The 26,028-nt window shown below is 46.1% G+C and overlaps 1 protein-coding gene and 1 pseudogene across 1 annotated transcript in view; one reads left to right on the top strand and one right to left on the bottom strand.

The window, feature by feature from the left end:
• The window catches only part of DGAT2 (diacylglycerol O-acyltransferase 2), a 34,137-nt gene extending 31,875 nt beyond the window's left edge, over nt 1-2,262 (bottom strand). Inside the window, exon 1 of the mRNA XM_061150633.1 lies at nt 2,075-2,262. Within this exon, the coding sequence (XP_061006616.1) occupies nt 2,075-2,114 (40 nt within the window). The 5' untranslated portion in view covers nt 2,115-2,262. The remainder of the gene's footprint in view (nt 1-2,074) is intronic.
• A 3,882-nt stretch (nt 2,263-6,144) lies between these two features.
• Nucleotides 6,145-17,342, top strand: LOC133060721 (ubiquitin-conjugating enzyme E2 G1-like; annotated as a pseudogene).
• Nucleotides 17,343-26,028: the final 8,686 nt, after the last annotated feature.

Here is a 26,028-nt window from a genome sequence, read left to right as displayed (position 1 = left end):
AACACAAGATTTGCTTCAGCAAATCTCCTCCCTTCCCCACCCAGTCTTTCACCAAAGAGAATCCCAGACAGCTAAAGTGATTGGTTTGCATTTCATGCCAACTCTTGCTACATTCCATGATGGATTGTTTGTAGCCAGTTTTTTTTTTTTTTTTTTTTTTTTTTAATGTTTTCAAGACCTGATTAAAACATGGAGACATGCTCCTGAAAGGATAGTAAGTGACTTGGTCAAAATCACTCACTGGAAGTCCTCCTGAATAACAAATTCTAGGTAAAAAATGAGGAAGTCAGGGTCACCTGCTCCTGGAAGATACAACTCACCTCTGCCAATAGCAGAGATGAGGGAAGGGTATCTCCAGGAAGGACCATCCCCAGAGAGAGCATCCCTATCTCATTGCCTGGAGACAAAAGCACTTTTAAAAGCATGAACATGGGTAGGGCCCTTCCTTCCCCGTTACGGGTATTAAATGGCACAGTGAATGGACAAGCACTTTTAAGTGACAGCAGAGATTGTCAGAGGCTATCGGGCCGGGTGCATGAGATAGCTCAGGCTGCATGTCCCCAAGATGGCAACAGCAGCTAGGTACCTCTCCAAGGGCAGTGAGTGGCACTCAGACCAAGAGGGGCAGATAACCACAGCAACAGCCACACAGGGAAAAAGGCCAATGCCTAGGACACAGTTAAACTGTGGTACAGCTCAGGGTGGTTACCCAGCAGCCACTAGAATATTGTAAGTGATTTGGAGTAACAGAAGGAAATACTCACGATTTAACATCAAGAGGGAGAAAACAGGATTTAGAACTATATCCACATCATGCCCCCAATCTTACCTAAATGATGTGTACAAATAAAATTATAATGAAATATTCTGAAATGCTATTAGGAAGCTATCTTTGGATAGTCAATTAACCAGGAACTTTTCATTTTCTTCCTGTTTTTCCCTATTTTTCGAAATCCAATAATTTGTATGTTTTATTTTTATAATGAAGGGGTTGGGTAGGCTATTGTTAGTTACTAAAGAAAAATCCTAAGTAGGAGAGGTTCAGCAAGCTGAATAAAGACTTTAGGTGGAGGGAGGGAGGATTCAAGCAAGACAGACCAGGGCAGCTGTGAGGATGTCCCAGGGTCTCCTGGATTTGTACTTAATCCACTGGCCAAGGCCCTGTTAGGGAAACCTTGGACAGGTCATGTGTCCTCTCACCTCAGTTTCTCCAAGTATAGGTGAGAGGTGCGGGACATGGAAGGGATGCTCTTCCTTGTGCGGGAAAAGCTGTGGGGTTTGATCTCAACTCTGCCCCTGATTTCAGAGAGGACTTCAATTCTTCCTGGTGGAACAGCAGCACAGATCACACTGAAGGGCACCCAGAGTCCTCTTGTCCTATCTTCTAAGCATTCCAGGCTCACAGTCGCTGTTGAGTGGGCTCCCAAGCCTGGGCTGGGCAGGGGGCAGAGGACAGTGTGGGCACACCTGTCCCAGCCAGGCATGTTCCCGGTCTGGATGGGCTGCCCCATCCAGTGCCTCACAGCTTGATCCACCAGGTTAGGAGGGATGGAGGGAATTGCCAGGGGGCTGGAGAGGAGTTCTCAGATAACACGCTATCTCACAGGCTGGAAGAAAAGAAGTAATGTAACAGAGGTCCCCCAAATTGATGAGTGCTAAGGTGGAGAATGCGCCCACATGACTACCATGCCAGGTGGCCTGGATCAGACCATTATTCTAAACTCATTCCAGACCCAGATGAGCAGGGGGGAATGGAGGTGGTGGTCGGGCCGCAAGCCTTCCCAAAAGAAAAGAAAGAGGTTGGGACCTCAGCCCCCAGAGCGGCCTGCCCTCCAGCAACAAACTCCCATTATACCAACACACTCCTGCCTATCTTGGAGCCCTTCATCACCTCCTTTCCTGAAAGCCCTCTCGCAGCTGCATGGCCCCAGGAGGAAGACTTGGCAAAGCCCTGCAGACCCTGGGCTGTGACAGTTCATCTCCCAGACCCTAAGTCCTGCTCCCAGAGGCTTCAGGGGGCAGCACGGCTCCTTAGTCAAGGCCCTCGCTCCGGGCAGCCGGGCCCGATGCTCACCTCGTAGGACCCCGGAGTAGGCGGCTATGAGGGTCTTCATGACGAAGCCAGTACAGGTCGGGGCCCCGCGGGAAGCCTCCTGACCCCGCGCCCCTGGCCCATGCCCCGGCCGCCGGGGCCAGGGCTTCGCGCCGAGCGGGGGAGCGCGGGGATCGCTACCGCCGGGAGTGCGGAGGGGCGGGCCACCGGGCGGGCAGCCAGACGGGCCGGAGCACCAGCGCAAAACGGGCCTCGGCCACGGCCACGGCCACTGAGCCCGCGACTCCGAGCGCGGCACTTTGTAACCTCATAAGGGGGCGGGGCCGACGCGGCAGGGGCGGGGCCGGCCGTTCCAACCACTGCAGCTGTAGCTCCGTGGGGGTGGCTGAGCGCCCGGCTCGGCCGGGCGTGGGAGGGCTGTAGCGGGTCACCCTGATCCTCACGGCTGCGCCGCCCGCGGCCCGGGGTCCTCCTGGCGAGGGGCTGCCTGGTTATTCCTGCTGCTCCCCGTGCCCGCCCCTAGCTGCTCCCCCGCGGCGTTGGTGCAGCCCGGCAGCAGGAAGGTGGGCCGGGAGGCCCGGCACGTGCGGGCCTGGCTGGGGCAGGCGGGGGTTTGTGTTTTCCGTTCCGCAGGGCTTCGCTTTGGCTACAGATGCTACGGTCCCGCCTCTGATTAGTGGTTGGGTCGGAGTTAGGTAGGGCCGGGCTCCTAAACCTCTTAAGTTGTCTCTACCTTTCCGTCTAAACCTCTATACTGTATACTGCTGCGTGCTGGGGACCCAAACCAGTCAATCCTGGCCCTGCCCTGGGAGGTGCTCTCGTTGGTAAGAGGCAATCACACACACAAGCCGGCAGCAATGCTAGGCCACGAGAGAAATCTCTGGCCAGAGGAGAGAGGTCCTTTCCTTGGGATGGGGGCTGGGGACTGGAGGCTGGGTGCACTTCCCAGAGAGATTATTGCACAACAGAGATGGAATCAGATAGACCCGGAGCCAGTTCTGGCCCTCCCTTTCTTGAACCTCAGTTTCCACATCTGTACAATAGGAAGACTAACACTTATTTTGTGAGGTGCTTTGAGAACTAAATGAGGTAAAATTTTAAAAGGTAAAAAATAGACAAGTATAGTACAAGGCACATAGAAAGTTTTCCAAAATTATTTTTGATGTCCTTTGATGAGTAGTTTTGTAGATGGAGGGTGTGAGGGTAAGGCCTAAACTCTTAGAAAAGGCAGCATGTTTGGGGCAGGGTTAGGGTACCTGGAGTGGCTGGAGCTCAGACAGCTATGGGAAATGATGCTGGGGCTAGATCTTAGGATGGTTCTTGACTGCCACACTTGGGACATCAGGGTGGGGATAGCTTTGAGTGGGGAAATGCAAGTGGTTGCATGTTTTTAAGAGTCTTCCAGCCATAGTGTGGGGAGAGACTGGAGGCCAGGAGGGCAGTGAGGAAGCTGCAGGAGGGACCCAGGTGAGAGAGAACCATTCCTGAGCTCGGATGGTGGTGGAAGGATGGAGGGAAGGCCTGGTCTGGAGAGAAGTGCAGAAGGAGGGGAGATCGACTGGAATGTGGTGGAATGACTTACTGGACGTGGATGGTAAGAGCAGGTGTGAGGGCAACAAGCCTGTCAGTGAAAAGACGGCTTCCTTGGGGTCAGCTTGAGGAAGCTAGGTGTGGGCTCACGGTATAAGATGAGAGGGAGTCTCTGCTGCTAAGGTCTTTACCATCTCTTGTCAGAAGTCACAGTGCCAGCACAGCATGCGACAAATGGCACTGATGGGACCTAGAAACCCTGCCATTTGTTCAACCTATTCAAGGTTACAGGAGTAAACCCTGAGAAAAAAGTCATGGAACGCTAAGGCTTGAGTTGGCTAAGAATAGAAGGAAAAGCATCCCAGGTAGAGCAAGCAGGTGGTGAGGCTCTGATGCTGAGAAGAGCTTGGTGCCTTTTGGGGAGATGAGGGAATGCTAGCAGTTTTCAGGTTTGTGGGAGACATAGGGGTCAGCAAAGTCTGGGATGTTGGATCAGATGTGATGGATTTCTGGGGAAACAGCAGTGCAGCGAGGTGGATGCTGAAGGTGCTATGAATCCTTCAGTCCTCTCCCCAGTGGTGTTTTGGGTCCCCTTGGAGGCAAGACTCCTACTGGCCTGGAGGTACCCCAAGTCAGTGTGTGGCTTGTGCGTGCTCCAGAAAAGTCTCCTGTGGAGGAGGCGTTGGGCTGGAACACATGGCCCAACCAGCTCCCTCATAGTATAGTCTGAGGTGCAGAGCATGGGCTGGGAGGAAGGAGGCATGCATGCTGGCCTTTCTTGTCCCACCAACTGGCAGCAATTCCTTGGGCAAGTCACCTTGTCAGCCCCGGTAGTTTCTACATCCTGAAATGGAGGTGGCGTTTCTTAGCTGGCTGACTGCCCTTGAGTATTTGAGGATCAAATGAAATCACAGCATGTAAAATGGTGTCACCACTATGTTATGAAAGTAAGCTTACTGAAGTGGCAAGACTTTGGATCAAGATGAAAGCTCCTTCAGATCCCAAGTTCATCTGCTTCAGCACATTTTTTCCTATGCACTTTCCTGGGCCTGGCTGTCACTGGGACACAGAAGGTAATCAGACACAGTCCTTGCCTTCGAGGAGCCCTAGCCCAGAGATATGTCCCAAAACCAATGGTTGCAGCAAGATGGCCAGGCTGTGGTGCAGGGACAGGTGGGAGGCTGTGCCATGTTCACTCCTTTCTCCTGCGCTGTCACCATCTCCTTGAGCCAGGAGCTTTCCCAGGGTCATCAGGAGTATCATCACTCTGCGCCCAGTGCAGGCCTGGCTCAGGTTTGTGGCTCAGTCAGCAGTGGACTGGCCAGGGAGTGAGTACAACAGAGTCATAGATGAAGTGCTATGAGTGGGGTGGGGGTTGTGTCGAAGGAGGGAATGGTAATTAAGAATGTTGAGAGATGACATTTGGTGCTGGACCTGAGTTGAGGAGGACAATTCTGCCTAGCGGAGAGGAAGGAGAAGGTCTTCAGGCAGAGGCTGCAGCCTTGACAGAGGCCTGGAGGTGGGAATCATGAGCATCCTGATTGGCTGGAGGAAGGATGCTGGAAAGGGGATGCAGGCAGGGAGGAGTAGGAGATAAGGCTGGAGAGATTGACTGGACCAGATTTGAGGGGTCTTATAATCCCACCTGGACTTCATCCTTGGGACCAGATCAAAGGAGGGCTATGAGCAGAGCCACCTGGATTAGACTGGAAGGTTAGGAAGATCAGGTAGGTGGATGGTGTGGGGGCTTGAGATGAGGCAATAAAACCAGGTCCAGTTTGGGCCCTTCGCACACATGGGAATGTTCACCAAAGGATGTTAAGGCAAGTCTGAGGGCCGAGAGGGGCAGTCGCTTCCTTCTGGGTCATCTCACAGAGTGACAACTCCTTCCCAATGGCCCCCAACTGCCATGCCCAAGGCATCTGCGTAAGCAGCTTGGTCCACTTTGACTTGGATAGAAAACCAGACCCAGCATTAGAGTAGCCAGAGAGGATGTTTCTTGGCAGCTTTCTGTGTCCTGGGACTAATCTTTGCTGCACCAGGTGAGTATGGGGGCCTCGTACCAGGCACTGACTTCCCCCATCCCCTCCCCACACATCCTAGCCTCCCTCCAGTCCTGTCTTCATGGCCTGCCCTGCTTCTCCTGCCGATGTGTGGGCAGGGTGGCTCCAGGACCGGGGTCACCTTTCCTTCACCATTTCCCATCCCAGTGATTTTCCCTTGGCGCTTTGGCCAAACCCCAGATGGAGAGGTCAAATCAAGCCACAGATCCCAGTTTGACGAGGGTTGTTGTTGTTCTTCAGTCGCTAAGTCACGTCCAACTCTTTGCACTGCAGCATGCCAGGCTCCTCTGTTCACTCTCTCCCCCAGAATTTGTGCAGATTCATGTCCATTGAGTCAGTGATGCTATCGAACCATGTGACCAGGGTGGGCTTCCCCAAAGGTAATAAGTCCCACCACCCTCTTCAGTCACCAAGGCTGTGCTGCCATTAGAAATTATGGATGCAGCTTTATGGTTTGTGAGGGGATGGATATGGGCACCTCTGAGACCCTTAGCGGTGATGGCAGCCTCAGCCCCTCCATTGCACAGAGGAGGTGAGTGGCTGGTCTGTAAGGCAGAGAGGACACCTGTCCTAAGAGAGGCACAGGGCGAAAGGCAGAAACAAATGCTTATAAGCGCTCTGCTCCAGGCAGGCCCTAGCCTGTGGGAGTTCACCCAGTCCATGTGAGGAGCATCCCTGCCAGGGGTGATTATCACCCCACTTTGTGAATGAGGTGCAGGGAGGTAAAGGGACTTTTCCAGGATGAGACAGAGAGTAAATAGCAAAGCTGGGATTCACATCCAAGACTTCCTGATCTGCAAGCCCACGTGCTTTCTCGGCTTCACAAGGCTCGGGTGGGGTGGGGGAGGTGGCGAGGAACTACCCCTAACCCCGGAACTGTTTGATGAAAGGAAATTCCCAAATTTTTCCTCCTTAAAGCTCTCATAGCCCTGTGAGGTTGACTCCATTTTACAGTTGGGAAAACTCAGGCTCAGAGACTCCAAGAGTATACCAATGTCAGAGCTGGGGCTGGGATTTGTGCCAGTTCTCATAGCCCAAGGCTAGCGCTTGTCTGGGTCAAACTCATTTCCAGTGCTGGGCTCACTTGGAAGGTTGAAGGACAGAGGTGATGGCAAGGGGAGGGGGCCTGGCATGGCCCTGTGGTCTGTGCCACATGCCACCCTCCTCCTCCTTCCCCATCCAGGAATTTTCCAGGCAAGACTGCTTTGGGGCATGGAGCTCCTTCCCTCCTGGGACTCTCTCCTTCCCCTTCTAAACCCCTATCATGCCCCATCTGTGTGATTTTCACCACATGCTGCTTGGTCTTCAGGGGCCAGATGGTGTACAGTCTCTGGTACCAGGCTAAGGAGTCTGCACTTTGTACTCAGAGAAATGGGGAGCCATAAAGTGTTTTAGCAGGGATGACATATGGTCAGTTTGGGCTTTAGAAGGATCAGTGTTTGGGTAAGAACACCCACTGTGTAACCTCCATGGTACCCTTCCTGATTACCTCTGCCCTGTATCGGTCAGGGTCCCCATGGGAAACAGCATATCTGTAATTGGGCAATTTGAGGAAATTTTAATACAAAAACTGTTTTCAAAGATGTAGCCAAGATATAGGGAAAAATCCAGGCGTTGTGAGGCACCCCAAGGTCAGTGATGTTGTGGGAGCATGTGGCCTGAAGGGCAAAGGTGGGGAGGCCAGGTGAAGAGGGCTTCCTGATGGAAGCTGCAGCATAGACAACCCATAGTGATCTAGCAAGGTCACTCTCTGTCCCTTCCTCCCTCCCATCTGCTGCCAGGACTTCCTAATGGGCAGAAGGTGAATGAGCCCAATGATGCAGTCTATGCAGAGAATCTGGGCAGAGTTCAGAGTAGAGAAAGGTGGAGGCTTGGTCTGGAGTTTACTGGCCCTAGGAGGACCCTCTCCACATGTGTCCCCATCAGGCCCCTAGCTTCTTTCTCTCAGAGCATCTGTAACTCTTAGTGTCTACATACCTGTCCTGCCCAGGAGATGCTACTTGAGGGAAAAGATGGAATTGGTGGGCTCTCTGTGTCCTGGCCCACAGGAGAGACTTGACTAAGGTTGGAAGGAAGAAGGGAGGAAAGGAGAGAGGGAGGGGAATGGAGAGGTGATAGGGATGCAGGCAGAGCTAAAGTAGTGGTGGATGAGCTGTTAGAAGGGAAGGCTGGGGAGATGGTGAGCCCTTAGAATCTCTAGGGCTTGGTGACATGGAGGTAGGGCCAAAGCACAAAGAGATGCTTGACGATAACTTTAGGTTTCAGACCAGATCCTGGGAACACTGACCTCCACTCTAATGGAAGGCCTGGTGGAGGGGGCTCAGGAGTGGCCTTTGGCCCTGTCTTGTGGGACAAGTCTAGCCAACTAGAGAGGAATAGGCCTGAGACCCTTGGGAACCAGCCTTCAGAATAGCTCCTGCCCCATTTTAGCACGCTTGTTGCAATATGTACAGAAATGCCCCTTGCATCATTCTGTCTGTAAGTTCCTTACTCAACTCTCCCAGGACCATTTTTCCCCTGCAGGGAAGGGGCGGGAGGTAAATCTTCCCCCACACTGAGAGTTCCTCGTGAATGCTTTTCCATCCATCCCTTTGTCTGGTCCACCTTTCTGGAGACCCTCCTAGGCCTTGTGCTGATCTGGGAGGTACAGTCCTTGCTCTCTGGGAGCATGCGTTCTTAGGGAAGAAATAGACACATTAAAAGACAATTACCCTGCGTAGTGATGGATGATAACTAGACTCACTGTGGTGATTATTTCACAGTATACACATATTTATTATCGAATCGTGTTGTGTACCTGAAACAAGTATGTTATATGTCAATTATATTTTTTTAAAAGGCAATTGCTTCTCAGCAGTAGTTTTCCCAGCTTTCCATAGCAGTGAAATCCTTTCTTCAAATGCAGCCTTGTTCCGAAGGTGACACAGATGACATGTGATTGTTACATATTGTGTTCAGGCTTCAGTTTCCCTGTGGTCCATCCAGATGGGAATAAGCAAAGTATCTCCTTCCTGGGGTTGTTGTAAGGACTGAAAGAATGAACACAGTGCCCAGCACAGGGTCAAGCATCTAGTATTTTACAAATGTTATCAAATAGAAGTGTTATGATTGAAAACATGGATTGGGAGGACAGATTTGCCTGGAGATGGAGCAATCTGTCCAAAAGGCTTTGAGCAAACATACTGGAGGGGTAAAGTGTAAAATGCCCTGAGAAACCAGTGGATCTGGATGAGGACTCGAGGAATGACAAAGAGACAGGCATCCCAGCATGGAGATGAAAACACCTCCAGAGGAAAACCACAATGTGACCAAGAGTCCCAGATGGCAGAGGCCCAGTAACAGCAGCCTTAGTCAGAGAAGCCTGGAAATGTGGTGTGCTTTACTTAGCTGGCGACTTCACTTCACTTACTTAGCTAGTGCGTGACTTACTTTTCTAAGCAAAGCCCAGTGCAGGCATAGAGATGGTTGAGACTCAACCCCACTCTCAGGGAACCTGTAATCTAGGAAGTCACTCTGGCACAAACAGCTGCAATCCAAGGAGGAAGTTGGAGGATCAATGAAAGGGGGTTTGGGTGAATCAGGAACACTTCCTGGAGGAGGGTGTGGTTGCACTGGGCTGGATCTGCCTAAATACACCACTATGCTACATTCTGCTGCAGGGATTCTCAAACTTGCCTGTGTAGCAGGATCACCTGGAGGATTTGGTCAAACACAGCTTGCTGGGTACCTCCCCCAGAGCCCTGATTCAGTAGAGTTTGCATTGCTATCAAGTTCCTGAGTAGATGCTAACACTGCTGCTTTGAAGCCTGCTCTCAGAATCCCTGTTGAACTACTTTGTACTGAGGAGATGACTGCATCTCAGAGAAACTGCAGGAGGAATCTGTCTTCTCTGGCAGGTGATGGGAAGTGATGTTCAGCTGAGAAAGCAGTAGGAGACTGGAGGTAAGGTGGACCAGTCCTTATTTTTCCAAAAGAAGCAGCAGCAGATTTCATGAACTACAGCACATAGTTGTTGTTGTTCAGTTGCTAAGTCGTGTCTGACTCTTTGCGACCACATGTCTGCAGCACGCCAGTTTTCCTTGTCCTTCACTGTCTCCCGGAATTTGCTCAGACTCATGTCTGTTGAGTTGGTGATGCCATCCAACCATCTCATCCTCTGCTGCCCCCTTCTCCTTTTGTCTTCAATCTTTCCCAGCCTCAGGGTCTTTCCCAGTGAATCAGCTCTTCACATCAGGTGGCCAAAGTATTGGAGCTTCAGCTTCAGCATCAGTCCTTGCAATGAATATTCAAGGTTGATTTCCTGAAAATAACAGATAGTAACATGTGCTAAACTTCAGTGAGTTTTTATTGTCTGCCAGTTCTGATTCTAGATACATTACATGTGTGGATTTATTAAAGCCTCACAACAACCCTATGGAATAGACAGTACTATAATTTGTCCCATTTTACAGTTGAAGAAATGGAGGCCAAAAGGGTTTAAAAACTTGCCCAGAATCACAAAGCTAGTGGCAGAGCCAGGATTTAAGTCCAGGTGTTCTGGCTTCAGAGCCCATGTTCTTTAATAGGTGCAATTCCCGACTGGTTCTGAGGTCAGTGGTATAAACTGCATACTTTAAAGGGTGACCCTTGAGAGAAGGAAACATTGGTTATCAGGTGCTGAGGTTGAGTCATCAAAAAGGAGTGATATTATTTGCATCAGTTTCCTCTCTGATGACTTCACTAGAGTCCCAAGTTGGCCTAGGCCTGGGTCCTTGGGTGTCAGCCTAGTTCATGAGCACAGGATGACTTGCATGCCAGCATGGGCCTGATCAGGCAGGAATAGCTGTTCCAGATGAGAGCTAGGCCTTGGGCAAGGTTTCCTGGAAGCTCCAAGTTCCACTCTCATGCTGGCCTTGTGGGGTTTTAAAATCAGCAACCTGTGCAAAGATTTTGACACAGCATGCAAGAGACAAGGAAGGGTATAAGCAGCTTCTCTGGTGGCTCAGTAGTAAAGAATTCACCTGCCAATTCAGGAGATGTGGGTTCAATCTGTAGGTCGGGAAGATTCCCTAGAGAAGGAAAGGGCACCCCACTCCAGTATTCTTGCCTGAGACAACCCATGGACAGAGGAGCTTGGTGGGCTACAATCCATAGGGTTGCAAAAGAGTGGGACACGACTTGGTGACTAAACAAGAAAAGCAATATTAGAAGACCCTGAAAGCCAGCAGAAGAGGGTTGAATCTGACAGGATGATGTTGAAGAGGAAGAAATATAGTCAGGCACTGGCTGAATGCATCTCAGCTTCTTTCTTTGGTATTCATGGCCTTCCCCAGGTTTTTGGGTTTGGTGGGTCATGAAACTGAGTAGGGTTGGGATTTCTGATTAGGCTGACCCTGTGTGGAATGATGCACATATTCATGAGCATGTTTAGAATCCTACACACAGATGCCTGTATCCTCAACAAACAAAGGACACCTTTCTCTCCATTCCCTGCTGCCCTAGGCCACATTGAACTCTTCACTGGTCCTGCACCTCCAGCCTTGAGCTCCACATCAACCCCTGAAATGATCTTTGGGAAACACTGTCCAACCATTCTCTCCTTTGTCTCCCATAGCTCTTAGGATGTGGCCCAAGCTCCTTAACTTGGTATGCAAGGCCTCACATGTTCCCGCCCTTGACACTGTCTCTAGCCTCCCTCCTCTCTCCTCCCGCCCCTATCCCTGCCCCTCTCTGATATGGATCCAGCTCTCTGGTTACATCAGGTCACTTGCTGTGTCCTTGAATGTACTTTTCCACCTCTGTGTCTTTGCTCACACTGTGCTCTGGAGCCGAAGTATCTTTCCCCCAGCCTCTCTTTTTCCACACCCTGCCCATCTTCCCTATCTATGCCGTCTTTACCAACCTGCTTCTTATTTATTTATTTTTTAAAGATTTTGTTTATGATTATTTGGCTGCATCTGATCTTAGTTGCAGCATGCGGGATCTTTCCTTAGGGAGCACATACTCTCTAGTTGTGATGTTCAAGCTCAGTAGTTGTGATGCTTGGGATTTCTCTAGTTGTAGTGCATGGATTTAGTTGCTGTACGGCATGTGGGATCTTAGTTCCCTGACTAGGGTTCGAACCTGTGTCTCCTGCATTGCAAGGTGAATTCTTAACAACTGGACCAGCAGAAAAGTTCCACAAACCCACTTTTAAAAAGCTTTCACTTAAACTCTAGCACTCGGACCTGAGTTGGGATTTTGGAGGTATATAGGGCCAGATCCTGCCTTCTAGAAGTTTATAACTTGTGAAATACATAGTTTGGAGAAGCATACATTTTGGAGAAACAGTTTATAGAGTAGTTTATCTATCTAGATTCATCCTCTTGTCTCAGGCAGAGATAAGGCTGATCCAAAAGTTCCAGTACCTAGCATGATACCAGGGAAGACATCACAAAGAATGTATTGATTTCCCCAAGGGCAAGGACTGGATCTTATTCATTTCACTGTATACTCCCTGCCCCTACAGTCATGTGCACTTGATAAATATATTGTGGGATTCAGTATTACATCTCATGTTACCCAGTATAATTGTTGTCATCATTCATTCATTCATCTACTCATTCAGTACATTTACCACATACATGTTCTTTGCCAAAACTTATGTAAGTACTGGGGATACAACTGTGAGGAGACCCAGCTCCTGCCATTCTGCGGCTTTTGTAGTTCAAGGTCAAATTGAGAAGAGGAAGCACATTCCTTTAGGGACGAGACCAGAGACTGATGTAAATTTAACTGACCTTGCTCCCAACACGGTACATGCATCCTGTTATTTACCTTCATAACCCTGGAGGTATGAGTTCACAACAACCTTAAAATATGTGTGAAGAAACTGAGGCTTGGAGCGATGATATCTAGTTAGAGGAAGAGCTGGGACTGGAATCCGAGTTGGTCTGCTGCCCAGGCCCTTGCTTGTTCTGATTCACCTGGGTCTGGTTGGAAAGGAGGGAGGGAGGGAGAGGGAGGGAGAGAGAGAAAGAGAACCTGAACACAGGTTTTTGTTTTTTTTTTTTAACCACCCTTTCAGTTCTGTATTGGGATGATGCTCTGGCAGTACCTTGGGCAGGAAGGAAAACCTAAATCTAAAAATTTTCCAACACTGCCATTGGTCAATCCCCAGAATTCAGTAAAAGTTGTTACATCTTGTCTACCTCTTATTGGGAAAGAGACTCAGACCTGAAATAAACTTAGAGGAATTTGAAGCCAAGCAACTAGCCCAGCGTGGCCTCTCTTGGGCCAACCTCCTTGAGTCTGAAGGCTTGTTTTTTATAGCAGTTTGAACACTCTGTGACCCAAGCTTTCCCTCTTGTCTGCCCAAGTCTCTTGACCAGTCTGACTAGAGGTTTATTAATTTTATTGTTTTTCTAATAGCAATTTTTAGTTTCAATGATTTTCTCTGTTTATAATTTTATTTATTTCTGTTATGTTTGTTATTTCCATTCACTGGTTTGTGTCAGTTATAATCTGTTCTTTTTCTTAAGCTTAGAGCATTGGGTAAGACCATCTTATTTTTTTCCTTCATGCAGCAACAAGTTTATTTTTTAATTTTTTTAACTACAAAAGTTATGGTAGAAAGTATAAGAAAAGACAGAGTTTAGAAAACAATGGATTAAAAAAAAAGAAAACTATGGATAGGCACAAAGGAAAAAAAAATCACACATTATTTCACTCCCATGTGAAAGTGATTTTTTTTCCTTTATGTATATATAACTGTTTTTTTCCTTTGTGTATGTATCTACTCACACACATCTTATTTTTTAAAATCTGGATCACAGTATAAATAGTCCTTTGTCATCGCATTTTTCTTCCACTTTTTTAAAAAGTAATTTTTATTGGAGTGTAGTTACTTCGCAGTGATGTGTTCATTTCTATTATAGATAGCCTTTCTTATTTTCTAAGGTTCAGATGCTCAGTTGTGTCTGACTCGTTGTGACTCCATGAACTGCATACCACCAGGCCCCTCTGTCCATGGGATCTCCAGACAAGAATATTGGAGTGGGGTACCATTTCCTTCTCCAGGAGATCTTCCTGACCCAGGGATCAAATCCCTCCCTGTCTCTTACATCTGCCTTGGAAAGTGGATTCTGTACCACTAGTGCCACCGAGGAAGTTTGTATTTTCTAATATAAACATTTTAATGGTATAAATTTTCATCTACAAACTGCTCTACCTGCATCCCATGAAATTTGATATATTGTGTTTTTAATTTCACTGAGTTCAAAATATTTAAAAATTTCATTTGCAATTTCTTTGACTCAGTTTTTTTTAGAAGTGTGTTGTTTCCAAATATTTGGTTTTTTTTTCAGATATCTTTTTGTTAGGAATTTCTAGTTGATTCCATTTTGTTTAAAAAATATATTTTGTGATTTTAATTTTTAAAAATTTGTTGAGGTTTATTTCATGGGCAGAATGTGGTAATATGTCTGTCTTGGCAAATATATTTATATGTAATATTTAATATGGACTGAACTGAACTTGAAAAGACTGTTTATTCTGTTGACGTTGTGTACAGTGTTTTAGAAATGTTAGTTAGAGTAGGTCTTTTGATATTGTTATTTGGGTTTTCTTGTTTCTTACAATTTTCTGGCTACTTGTCTTATCAATTACTGAATGAAGAGAAGAAATTAGAAATCTCCAATTATAACTGTGGATTCATCTATTTTTCCTTTCAATTATAGCAGATTTTGCTTCATATATTTTGATGAACTATTATTCTATAAGCTTAGTGTATGTATTTAAGATTATTTTGTATTTTTGATAAATTTTTGATAAATTCTCCCTTATCATTATATAATATCTCTCCCTATTCTTGGTAATATTCCTTGTTCTTAAATCTATTTTGTCTGATATTAATATGGCTACCCGAACTTCCTTTTTTTTTTTTTTTAATTTATTTATTTATTTATTTATTTGGCTGTGCTGGTTCTTCGCTGCCATGAACTGGCTTCCTCTAGCTGCAGCTCATGGGCTCTAAACTGTGGGCTCAGCAGTTGTGTCACATGGGCTTAGTTGCCCCTACAGCATGTGGGATCTTCCCAGACAAGGGATCGAACCTGTGTCCTCTGCCTTGGCAGGCAGATTCCTAGCCAGTGGACCACCAGGGAAGTCCCGAACTTCCTTTTGATTAGTGTTTGTGTGATATAATTTTTTCCATTCTGTTTCAACATACATATATTTTTATATTTAAAGTGAGGTTCTCATGGACAGTGTATAGGTCTTAGTTTTTAAAAATTTTAGTTTGACAATCTGTCTTTTAATTGGGGGTTTGGATCTTTTTTTTTTAATTTGGGGACAGCAAAGGATGAGATGGTTGGATGGCATCACTGACTCAATGGGCATGAATTTGAGTAAACTCCAGGAGTTAGTGATGGATAGGGAGGCCTGGTGTGCTGCAGTCCATGGGGTTGCAAAGAGTCGAGCGTGACTGAGTGACTGATCTGAACTGAACTTGGATCTTTCACAGCTAATATAATCATAGATGTGACTGGATTTGAAACTACTCTTATACTTGCAACTTTTTTGCCATCTGATATTTTATCCTTTTTTTCCTCTTTTTATGCCTTATTTGGAATTGATTTAATATTTTATTATTGTTCCATTTTATTCTATTACTTGGTTATTGATTATACCTCTTTGAACTATTTTTAGTGGTTGATCTAGGGTTTTCATAAACTTCTCCTATTTGTTGGTGGAATGCCAATCATTATGTGTAGAAAAAGAGAAGAAAATGTAGTAAATAGAATTTATGCCTGAAAGTAGGCTTGTCTCCTTTTCTCTTAGACAGTTAGTTGACTTGTGTTAGTTTGTGCCTCAAGTGGAGTCTACAGTGTCAGAGGGTTCTTCTCGGTCTCCTCCCTCCCTTCCTTTCTCTCCTTCCTTCATTCCTTTCTTTCTTTTTCTTTCTTTACTTCTATAGCTTTATTGATATATAATTCCTATACCATAAAATTCACCATTTAATGTATACAATTCAACCGATTTTAGTTTATTTACAGAGTTCACAACCATCACCGCAGTCCATTTTAGAACATGTCATCACCTCAAAAACAAAAGCCTTGTGGTTGCCAGGGAATAGTTATAGAGATTCTATTTCTATTTGGGGGATAATGAACTTCTGGAACTAGGAACTGGTATTGGTTGTGCAACATTATGAATGCATTTAATGTCACTGAACTGTGCACCTTAAAAGTGTTAACAATAGTAAATTTTATTATTGATTTTTTACCACAATTAAAACTTTTAAAGGAACTCGGTACCTCCCCAAACCACCTTATCCCCCCAATCCCTAAGTAGCCACTTTTCTACTTTTCACATGTATATTTGTGCCTATTCTGCATATTTCATGTGAATGGAATCTTATATTACATGACATTTTGTGTTTGGCTTCTTTCACTTAGCTTCTTTATAGGGATCATTCTTGCTATAAATTGAATGTTTGTATACTCTCAAAATTCATATGCTGAAGATTCATATGCCCAAGATGATAGTGTTAGAAGGTGCTCCCTTTGGGAAATGCTTAGGTCAAGAGGGTAGCTTGACACTAATGATTGGGATTAGTGTCTTTATAAAAGAGACCCCAGAGAACTAGTTCATCCTTTGAACCCATCCTTATAAAAGAGACCCCAGAGAACGAGTTCTTTGCTGTGAGGATGCAGCAAGAAGTCAGCAGTCTGGAACCTGGAAGACGGCCCTCACCAGAACCTGACCATGCTGGGACCTTGATCTTGGATTTTCAGCCTCCAGAGCCATGAGAAATAAGTTTCTGTTGTGTAGAAGCTACTCAGTCTGTGATTCTTTTTTTTATTTTTAATATCATCCTGAATAGACTAAGACAATCCTTGTTGGATTGTCTTGTATCAGTATGATTTTATGATCAAATAACATTTCATTGTATGGGTACTGTATTTCGTTTATCCATTCATCAATTGATGGGCACATGGATTATTTCCACCTCTTGGCTATCATGAATAATGCTATTATCAAGGCAAGTGGACTCGCACTGGTGGTGAGGCACCGCTGCCACCGCCACAGCCCAGCCTCCCTCGGCTTCAGTGCTCCCATCGTGGGGATCTGGGTTCCCCAGCACACCCAGCTTCCCCAGCTCTGGAGCCTGTGTGCAGTCCTTTGGAAGCCCTGGTGCCAGCCTGGGCCCTTGCTGGGGAAGGATAACTGAGCTGCAGTTGGCACTGCTATTGTGAAGACACCTGGCAGAACTCAACAAAAACCCAGTGGAAGGATTTTCAGAAGGTTTAATAGATGAAAATGATCTCTACCAATGGAAAGTTCTTATTATTGCTCTTCCAGATACACTTTACAAAGGTGGTATTTTTAAAGCTCATCTCACTTTCCCAAAAGATTATTGCCTTTGGCCTCCTAAAATGAAATTCATTACTGAACTCTAGTATCCAAATGGTAATAAACATGGTGGTGTATGCTTATCTATTCTTCACGAACCTGGGGAAGATAAATATGGTTATGAAAAGCCAGAGGAATGCTGGTTGCCTATTCACACAGTGGAAATCATCATGATTAGTGTCATTTCTATGCTGGCAAACCCCAATGGAGACTCACCTGCTAATGTTGATGCTGCAAAGGAATAGAGGGAAGACAGAAATGGAGAAGTCAAGAGGAAAGTTGCCCACTGTGTAAGAAAAAGCCAAAAGCCTGCTTTTGAGTGACATTTATTCAACAGCTGTAACTTCGCTTATTTTAGGGTCTCCAATTGAGAAACATGGCACTTTTTCCTGCACTCTACCCACCTATTTCTGGACTTCTGTTGTAACAAGCTGGCAAGCACTGGCTGGAACTGGACTGTAATAAAACATGCCAGTATCAATGCTGGCAAGAGCCTAACAAATGCCAGCTTACAGATGATTATGCATTTTGAACTGTTTAACCCTTTGGGAAGAATTATAAAGACCTGTACATAGCACAGCATGATCCGGATAGTATATATACTGTTCACGTACACCTACAAATACACCTCATACCAAATAACACTTTCCTGCAGTGGAATAAGAATCGTGTAAATTCTAAAAAATTTAAGCAGATTTTCTTTCCCTATTATTGTTTCTTTTCAGGTTTAAAAGCATGTCAGATAAAAAGCAATTAGGATTAACAGTTTCCATTTAATTTCCTTTAAACCATTGAGGCTTCATTAAACTCTTTCCACTTACTAAACTTTTATATCTTCTTTGTTTTCACACACTCCCCTTTACTTTTATCTCTTCTGTCTGCCAGGAAGTTTTCAAATCATTTAGTTCAAATACCAAAGTACTCAATAAGCAACTACTTGATTTTTAATGATGACATCAGAGGAGTGGGTATCACTAGATGCTTTGTCCCTTTGTATTGTACCTGCACCCATCTCTCAGATTGGATACAGCAATAACATTTTTTTTTTTTTTTTTTTTTGTCGTTACGAGCTCTTGAATTCAGTCATCATCCCTAGGAACTAAAAAGAGTTAGTTCTGAATTCAATTCAGATTTAAAACGATTGAAATTTATTCCCAACAACACAAAACTCTGATTTGGTTTTATTTTTTGCCCTCAGTTGCCTAATGTGAAGGATGGATGAATAAAGCATACAGGCTTTCTACTTAATTTCTGGGTTTGCTATTAAAAATGCTGTTTATCCTCATCCCTTCTCCTTGGTCCTTCATATTTCTTTGCCTCTATTCTTCTAATACTGCAGAGTTTTCTCACCTATTGGACAAAGAAATTGTGATGTATTTTCATGTAATTTGATTTTGGAATTCTGTCACCTTATTAGTGAGTTCTTCCAAAATATAATTTTTGCCCTCAGATTGGGAGAAAATAATAGCAAACGAAGCAACAGACAAAGGATTAATCTCAAAAATATACAAGCAACTCCTGCAGCTCAATTCCAGAAAAATAAATGACCCAATCAAAAAATGGGCCAAAGAACAGACATTTCTCCAAAGAAGACATACAGATGGCAAACAAACACATGAAAAGATGCTCAACATCACTCATTATCAGAGAAATGCAAATCAAAACCACAATGAGGTACCATTACATGCCAGTCAGGACGGCTGCTATCCAAGTCTACAAGCAATAAATGCTGGAGAGGGTGTGGATAAAAGGGAACACTCTTACACTGTTGGTGGGAATGCAAACTAGGACAGCCACTATGGAGAACAATGTGGAGATTCCTTAAAAGCTGGAAATAGAACTGCCATATGACCCAGCAATCCCACTCCTGATCATACACACCAAGGAAACCAGATCTGAAAGAGACAAGTGTACCCCAATGTTCATCGCAGCACTGTTTATAATAGCCAGGACATGGAAGCAACCTAGATGCCCATCAGCAGACGAATGGATAAGGAAGCTGTGGTACATATACACCATGGAATATTACTCAGCCATTAAAAAGAATTCATTTGAATCAGTTCTAATGAGATGGATGAAACTGGAGCCCCTTATACAGAGTGAAGTAAGCCAGAAAGATAAAGAACATTACAGTATACTAACGCATGTATATGGAATTTAGAAAGATGGTAATGATAACCCTATATGCAAAACAGAAAAAGAGACACAGATGTACAGAACAGACTTTTGGACTCTATGGGAGAAGGCGAGGGTGGGATGTTTCAAGAGAACAGCATCAAAACATGTGTATTATCAAGGGTGAAACAGATCACCAGCCCAGGCTGGATGCATGAGACAAGTGCTCAGGCCTGGTGCACTGGGAAGACCCAGAGGAATCTGGTGGAGAGGGAGGTGGGAGGGGGGATCGGGATGGGGAATACGTGTAACTCCATGGCTGATTCATGTCAATGTATGACAAAAACCACTACAATATTGTAATTAGCCTACAACTAATAAAAATAAAAGGAAAAAATAATCAGGGTGGAGGGGCCCCCGAGAAGCCACCCAGTCTGGGACACTACTCAAAACTTGTGGGGACCCAGCAGGTTAGTCATTCTAGATACTGAACTTTGTTTTGAGCTTGGTCTGAATCACCAACCTGCAGCCGCTTTAAATAAATGCCCTTATTTAAAAAAATAAAATAAAAAATAATGCTATTATCAGCATTCACGTATAATTTTGTACATAAACATTTGTTTTCATTTCTTTTGGTCTATATCTAGGAGTGGAATTGCTAAGTGAAATGGTAACTCTATGTTTAACTTTTTGAAGTACTGCCAGACTGTTTTTCAAAGTGCCTGCACCGTTTTATATTCCTGCCAGCAGTCTCTGACAGTTCGTTTCTTTACATCCTTGTCAACACTTGTTACATTCCGACTTTTTTATTTTAGTGGGTGCCTGTTTTAGTGGGTGTGAAGTATTATGTCACTGTGATTTTGATTTGTATTTCCCTGATGACTAATAATGTTGGGCATATTTTAATATGCATATTGGCCATTTTTGTACCTTATTTGGAGAAATGTCTCTTTTGCTTCTTGGCCCACTTTTAATTGTATTTTCTTTTTGTTACTGAGTTGTAAGATTCTTTATATATATTATATTCATATATAGACATGAGCCTGTTATCAGATATATGCTCTGTAAATATTTTCTCATATTCTGTGGGTTGTCTTTTCAATTTCTTGATAGTGTCCTTTCAAGCATAAATTTTAAAATTTTGATGAAGTCTTTCCCAGGGCTTTTGCCCAACTCTCTCAGTTTTCCATAGTCCCTGTACTTCTATGTCACAGGGGACATCTCTCTACATAGTTGTCTCTCCCCTGGGTGGTAGACTGTTGCTGGCTTATTATACTGTAATAGGGTCATGGCAGGCACAGTGGATCCTCAGTTTGTGGGTTTAGCTGAGTCTTGGGTGGGCCCTATACATCTTGGTCATGTACATAGGGGTTTCTCAGTTTCCTCAACCTCTTTCCTGTGGCAACTATTTTCTATCTTCTGTCTATGGTTGGGGCTTCCTAGGTGACTCGGTGGTAAAGAATCCACCTGCCAATGCAGGAGATGCCAAAGTGCAGCTTTAATCCCTGGGCTGGGAAGATGCCCTGGAGGAGGGCATAACAACCCCCTCCAGTATTCTTGCCTGAAAAATGCCAGGACAGAGGAGTCTGGTGGGCTGCAGTTCATGGGGTCTCAAAGAGTCGGACACAACAGTGATTGAGCACTCACACACATCTGTGATTGGTCTGGAGTGGGAAAGAATTTCCTGCCCCTCCCCCAGTAGTACCCATCTCTGCTTGGTGGGTGCTGCTTGGGCAGGAGACAGTTTCCTGAGCCCCCCACCCCAAGGGGAGAGAAGGGTTTTCTATCCTTTCTGTGACAACAGTGGGTCTTGGACTGTGTCCTGGGGCAGTGAGAAAGTTTCCTACTTCTCTCCCAAGAAGTAGATGATTTTGCTTTTACTCCTCTCTCAGAGGCGAGGTAATTTAGCCTAGGTCCTTGGAACAAAGTTTTTTTCTGTCTGTCACCAAAAGCTTAAGATTTTGCTTTGTAGAAAGGGTGAGAACAAGAGATTGGGCTTTTAAAAAAATAATTTATTTTTGAGTGCACTAGGTCTTCATTGCTGCTCACAGGCTTTCTTTAGGTGCAACGAGGTGGGGCTACTCTCTAGTTATGGTCCACAGGCTTCTCAATGAGATGGTTTCTCTTGTGGAGCAGAGTCTCTAGAGTGGTTGGGCTCACTAGCTGTGGCACACGGGCTTAGTTGCTCTCAGGCATGTGGGATCTTCCTGGAACAGGTATTGAACCTGTGTCCTCTGCATTGGCAGGAGAATTCTTAACCATTAGAGCACCAGGGAAGTCAAGATTGGGGCTTTTTGACTGTGCAAAATGGTGGAGAGCAGGTCTCTGTGGTGCCCCATACAATCTTCCTGGGAGGGAGTAATGGTGGAGGCCTGTGGCAAAGAACTTGAGGTCAGTGTGACTCCCCCCATAGCTGAAGTTCTCAATTCCTCCCACCTGACATGCTGAGCCCAGTAGACCTTTAAGACTTCACTGAGTACAATCTGATTTCCTCTCTTCCACTGCTACAATGGCATCTTTCTTCTAGGCACTGATGAGGTGATCTCATTCCTGTGTCTTCTCTGGGAGAGTTTGCACATGAAGTCCCAGCAGATGACCTCAAGCCTCACGTGTAGAGCAGAAGTGAGTGGTGTTCCATGGTGGCTTACTCCTGATTGCAGGGCTAAATGTCAGGGCCTGAGTCAGGTACTCCTCCTCTATGACCTTGAACCAACTCCTTCAGTCTCTCTGATGTGCAGGGCGACCCATAGAAGGGTGAGGATGGGGGCTCCAGATCAGATTCCCCGATGTGACAGCGTGACCCTCGGCAAGTTACTCAAAGTCTATATGCCTCAGTTATCTCGTCTGTCCAATGTGGATAATGATAAACCTACCTCACAGGAATGATGTGAAGACTAATGAACTCATATAAAACTTGCATCATGATGCCTGGAACAGGATATTAGCTATTATCATCACCTGTAGAGCAAAGTAGTAATAGCAGTAGTCGTGGAGATACTGTACCCAGAGTAGCATTACTATTACTCTTGATAGTCTCTAAGTTTCCTTCCAATACTATTTGAACAATATGGATCTATTTGGGACAATATGAAATATTTACACATTTATTTTAGTAAGATAATCTAGTAGGCCAGGTTATAAAATACTTACCCGAGAAGGGAAGGGTAGGCCTGTTTGCCATGTGACCTTTGCTCAGTCTGTGGCCAACTCTGGACTATCATGTCCTCTGCAGGGGGCAGGTTGAACCAACAGGCTGGGGCTGTTCACATCTGTGTCAGGAAGCCAGGTGTGAGGGGATCAAGAGGCAGCTGTAGAGCTGTCAGCCCACAGGGATAGTCATGCCCCTTCCTCTAAATTACAAATCACAGAAGACTGTAATCAGAGCTCTCATGTTCCCAGAGCACTTTTATTGGCAAAGTTCACTCATATTCATGATCTCATTTGGTTATGACAGGGGCCACTTGGGGTGTGTGTATGTGGGGATTGATGATCCCCAGCTGACAGCAGCATGAGATCCAGAGGGCAGGGATAGGTTAGGGTTAGGGGTTAGGGTCACCCAGTGTGACTTGGTAGATCTGGGCTGGATCCCAGGATGCAGGTTCCCAGTGCCGTGTTCTTCCTCAGCCGAGGCAGTGGGTGCTGGCTCCCTTAGGTTTCCTCAGGGAGGAAGTGTGGGTGGGATATGTGAAAACTGAGGCGTGGGGAGGGGAAGCCTGCATGGCTAGTGGTTGGAGCCCTCTTTTCCTGGATCAGATGTGAGCACCTCTGGGGCCAGGAGAACGTGTCCTCCATCACTGCCTCTTGCCCTCTTTGGTCACAGGGTCAGGAGAGTTTTATTGAATGAAGAGACGAAAAAAAAAAAAATTATCTTTGATTTTATCCAGACTTCTTGCATCCTACACCATCGGAGTCAGCAAAGACCCTAGACTTGCTCTATGTCAGCCCTAGCGCAGTGCCAGGCACATAGGAAACCACTGATATGTATTTATTAAAGAGATGACACCACCAAACCCAATCCTTGCACAGATTAAAAAAAGAGAGACCTGGGGGTAGGGTAATGAGGAATTTTTATTTGATGGTTATAGAGCTTCCATTTTGCAATATGAAAAGGGTTCTGTAGTTGGATGGTGGTGATGGTTGAAACAGTGTGAATGTACTTAATGCCACTGAATTGTACACTTTAAAATGGTTTAGATGATAGAAATTTTATGTTGCTTATATCTTACCATAATTTAAAATACTGAAAAGAAACCTGACAAAATAAATACATTCTTTCACTTGAAGAAACAGAACAGGCTAACCCTGCATTATTTCTATCCATTTCACAAATGGAAAGGAAGTGCAATCTGGCTGTGCCCTACTGCAGACCCTGCCAGATACTCACACACACATCAGGCCCATCCAATTAGCCCACCCGTCTTGAGGCTCCACTGGGCCCCAGCCCTGACCTGGAGCTCCTGGGGAATCTGTTTCTTCTTTCTGAAGCTAGGGAGGCAATAGAGGTGAGGCAGGTGGGACGGAAAGTGGGGGGAACTCTTTTAATTCTCCCTCCAGCAGACAGTGTGTCCTTTGTGAAAAGTCATCTGGTTTTACAAAGCAAGGTAGTATGTCAAGTCAGCAAGAACACATGGCCAAGCCAGTTACACAGCCCTGTTATGGTCCATAATATGAGCAAAAATAGCCACCAGCCACCAAAGCGGACTGTGTGTAGGACTGCCTAGGGCTGTGTGGTTACCCCCTGTCATTCTCATAAGCCTGAGGTTGGTCCTCGGGCACACAAGTGAGCAGCCAGTTCTTTCATTGAGAGTGTTGCACACATAGGTGGGTTTGCAGCTTAAATCCTGTGCTCTGAATGGCATATTCCCTGTGTTCCATTGCTGATTTCACAGACAGTGATATTGAGCATTAGCTGACTCCCTGAAGTTACTCAACCACAGGATGGCACAGGTGCCATTGGGATGAAGAATCCTGTATTCCAGAATGAAGCCCTTTCTACCACACAAGGCCCCCTCTTAGGAAGGGAAGGTTTAGTATTGTCCCTTGGACCCCCATGTGCTCCCAGTTGCACCACCTTGAAGTCAGCATGGGAAGGATGTTGGCGGAGCAACTCTTGCCTCGCTGACCCCACTTAGAAGAATGTCTCTTTTTCTGCTTTCTGACTGTGACAGCTTCATCCTCCAATGGGAGCTGATGGCTTAAGGGGACACCCTCAGGAACAGGGACTCAGCAGGCTGAGAAATCTTCCTACCCAGGACTGTGGGGTGCTTCAGAGAGGGCCTGGGGCCTACAGTAAAGATGGGGAGGTTTGGGGGGCTACAGCGAGGAAGGTAGGACACAGCAGACCAAGGGCAGCCTCTGGAGACACATGTCCCCTTGTGGGCTCTTCGTGCTCTTTGTTCAGCCAGGTGGTGTGGAGGTTGTTGGGGTCAGTGGTTTCTAAGCCTAGCTCCCTGTTTTAATTCAAATTCCCCAGAAACAGACCCTGACCTAGGATAGGAGCCAAGTGATCCTGGTTTGTTGAGGAAATGCCCATGGGAGAAACTGGAGAAGAAGTTGAGGCAGCAGAATGAGGAAGGGGAAGCAGCTAAGCAGGAGTGTGACCCACGCCAGGAGCAGCCTCAGCCCATCCCGCAGGGCAGCAACATGATGCCTCGAGTGTGTTACTGCTTAGAGCAAGGAGCTGGGCTTCCCCAGTCAGTCTGGGCCGAGGCCCCCTGGGTGCAGCAGGAGGGTGTGATATGAACTTACACTGTGAGTAGTGTTCCCCTAATCTACTCCTGGGACTGTGTCCTCGTGGAGCCAGGAAGCCCAGGAGAGGTGCAGGGACAGGTGTTAGACAGAAAGAATGACACAAGCCAAGAATGGGGTTCAGAGTCACGGTGAAGGGAGTCTGGTGGAGCATCAGTAGAGTTCCCTCACCGCCCTCAGGATTTGCCCTCATATTTCAGGACCCCAGGTCTTCCCCAACAGCCCTGGATGGACAGGAGCATGCTGAGGATACTGATAGTCTAGGAGCCTGAAGCTGCAGTGAGACGGGGCTTTGGAGTGAGATTGGAGGGTACAGTGTTAGGGAAGCCCCAGGGAGCAGGATGTCACATTCTGGAAGGACTGAGGGGCTTGACTTTCCTGCTTGGCAGATGCAAGACGTCACATTCCCAGCCAGTCACATTCAGACACATGAGCCAGGAACAGACAGGCGTGTGTACACCATATACACTTATATACGAACACATATACGCATATCTATATTCCTGCAGACACATACCTATAGATTTTCACACTTGCTTGCACATGCATATTCCTGAACTCATGCCTAAAGCATGGCCAGACAGGTCCTTTTTATTCCTGGCTCTCAGGGGAGGGGGAGGTAGGGAGTTGGGCAGGGTCCAGGGCAGGCTGGTTGCAGCTGACCACTGAAGGGTGACCTTTGGCTGGAATTGCTCAGATCATGCAGTCCCAGAAATCTGGTGTTGCTTGTGAAGCAATGATAAAAGCATCTGGAAGCTCAGTTGCTGCCTCCTGCCCCATCCACCCCATCCATGTCCCCACGGTTCCACTCCTACCTTTGATCCAGGCCTTAGTCCATCCAGGACCAGGGTTCCACCTGCCTGCAGTGCACAGATGAGGACCTGCAGTCATGAAAGGAATGAAATGGGAACGGTGACTTGTAGTCCCTGACATTTAGCCCACATCCTCCCCCAAGGGCAGGAGCCAGCAGGAACATGGCCAGTGAGAATCAAGGGTCGTCAGTTCAGAATCAAATTGCTCCTGGCTCTGAGGGGCTCTCGGGCTGATGGAGGTCACATGTATTTAAAAAGCTTGGTGAATGCTCAGTAGACAGAAGTTGGGAACTGTGGAAGCCCAGGGGAGACACATGACAGCCTGGAAGGGGTG

Source organism: Dama dama, chromosome 1 (genome assembly GCF_033118175.1).
Source record: "Dama dama isolate Ldn47 chromosome 1, ASM3311817v1, whole genome shotgun sequence".
In the NCBI taxonomy this organism is placed as follows: domain Eukaryota; kingdom Metazoa; phylum Chordata; class Mammalia; order Artiodactyla; family Cervidae; genus Dama; species Dama dama.
Note: the sequence above shows the minus strand (reverse complement) of the source record. Positions and strands in the feature narration are given on the sequence as shown.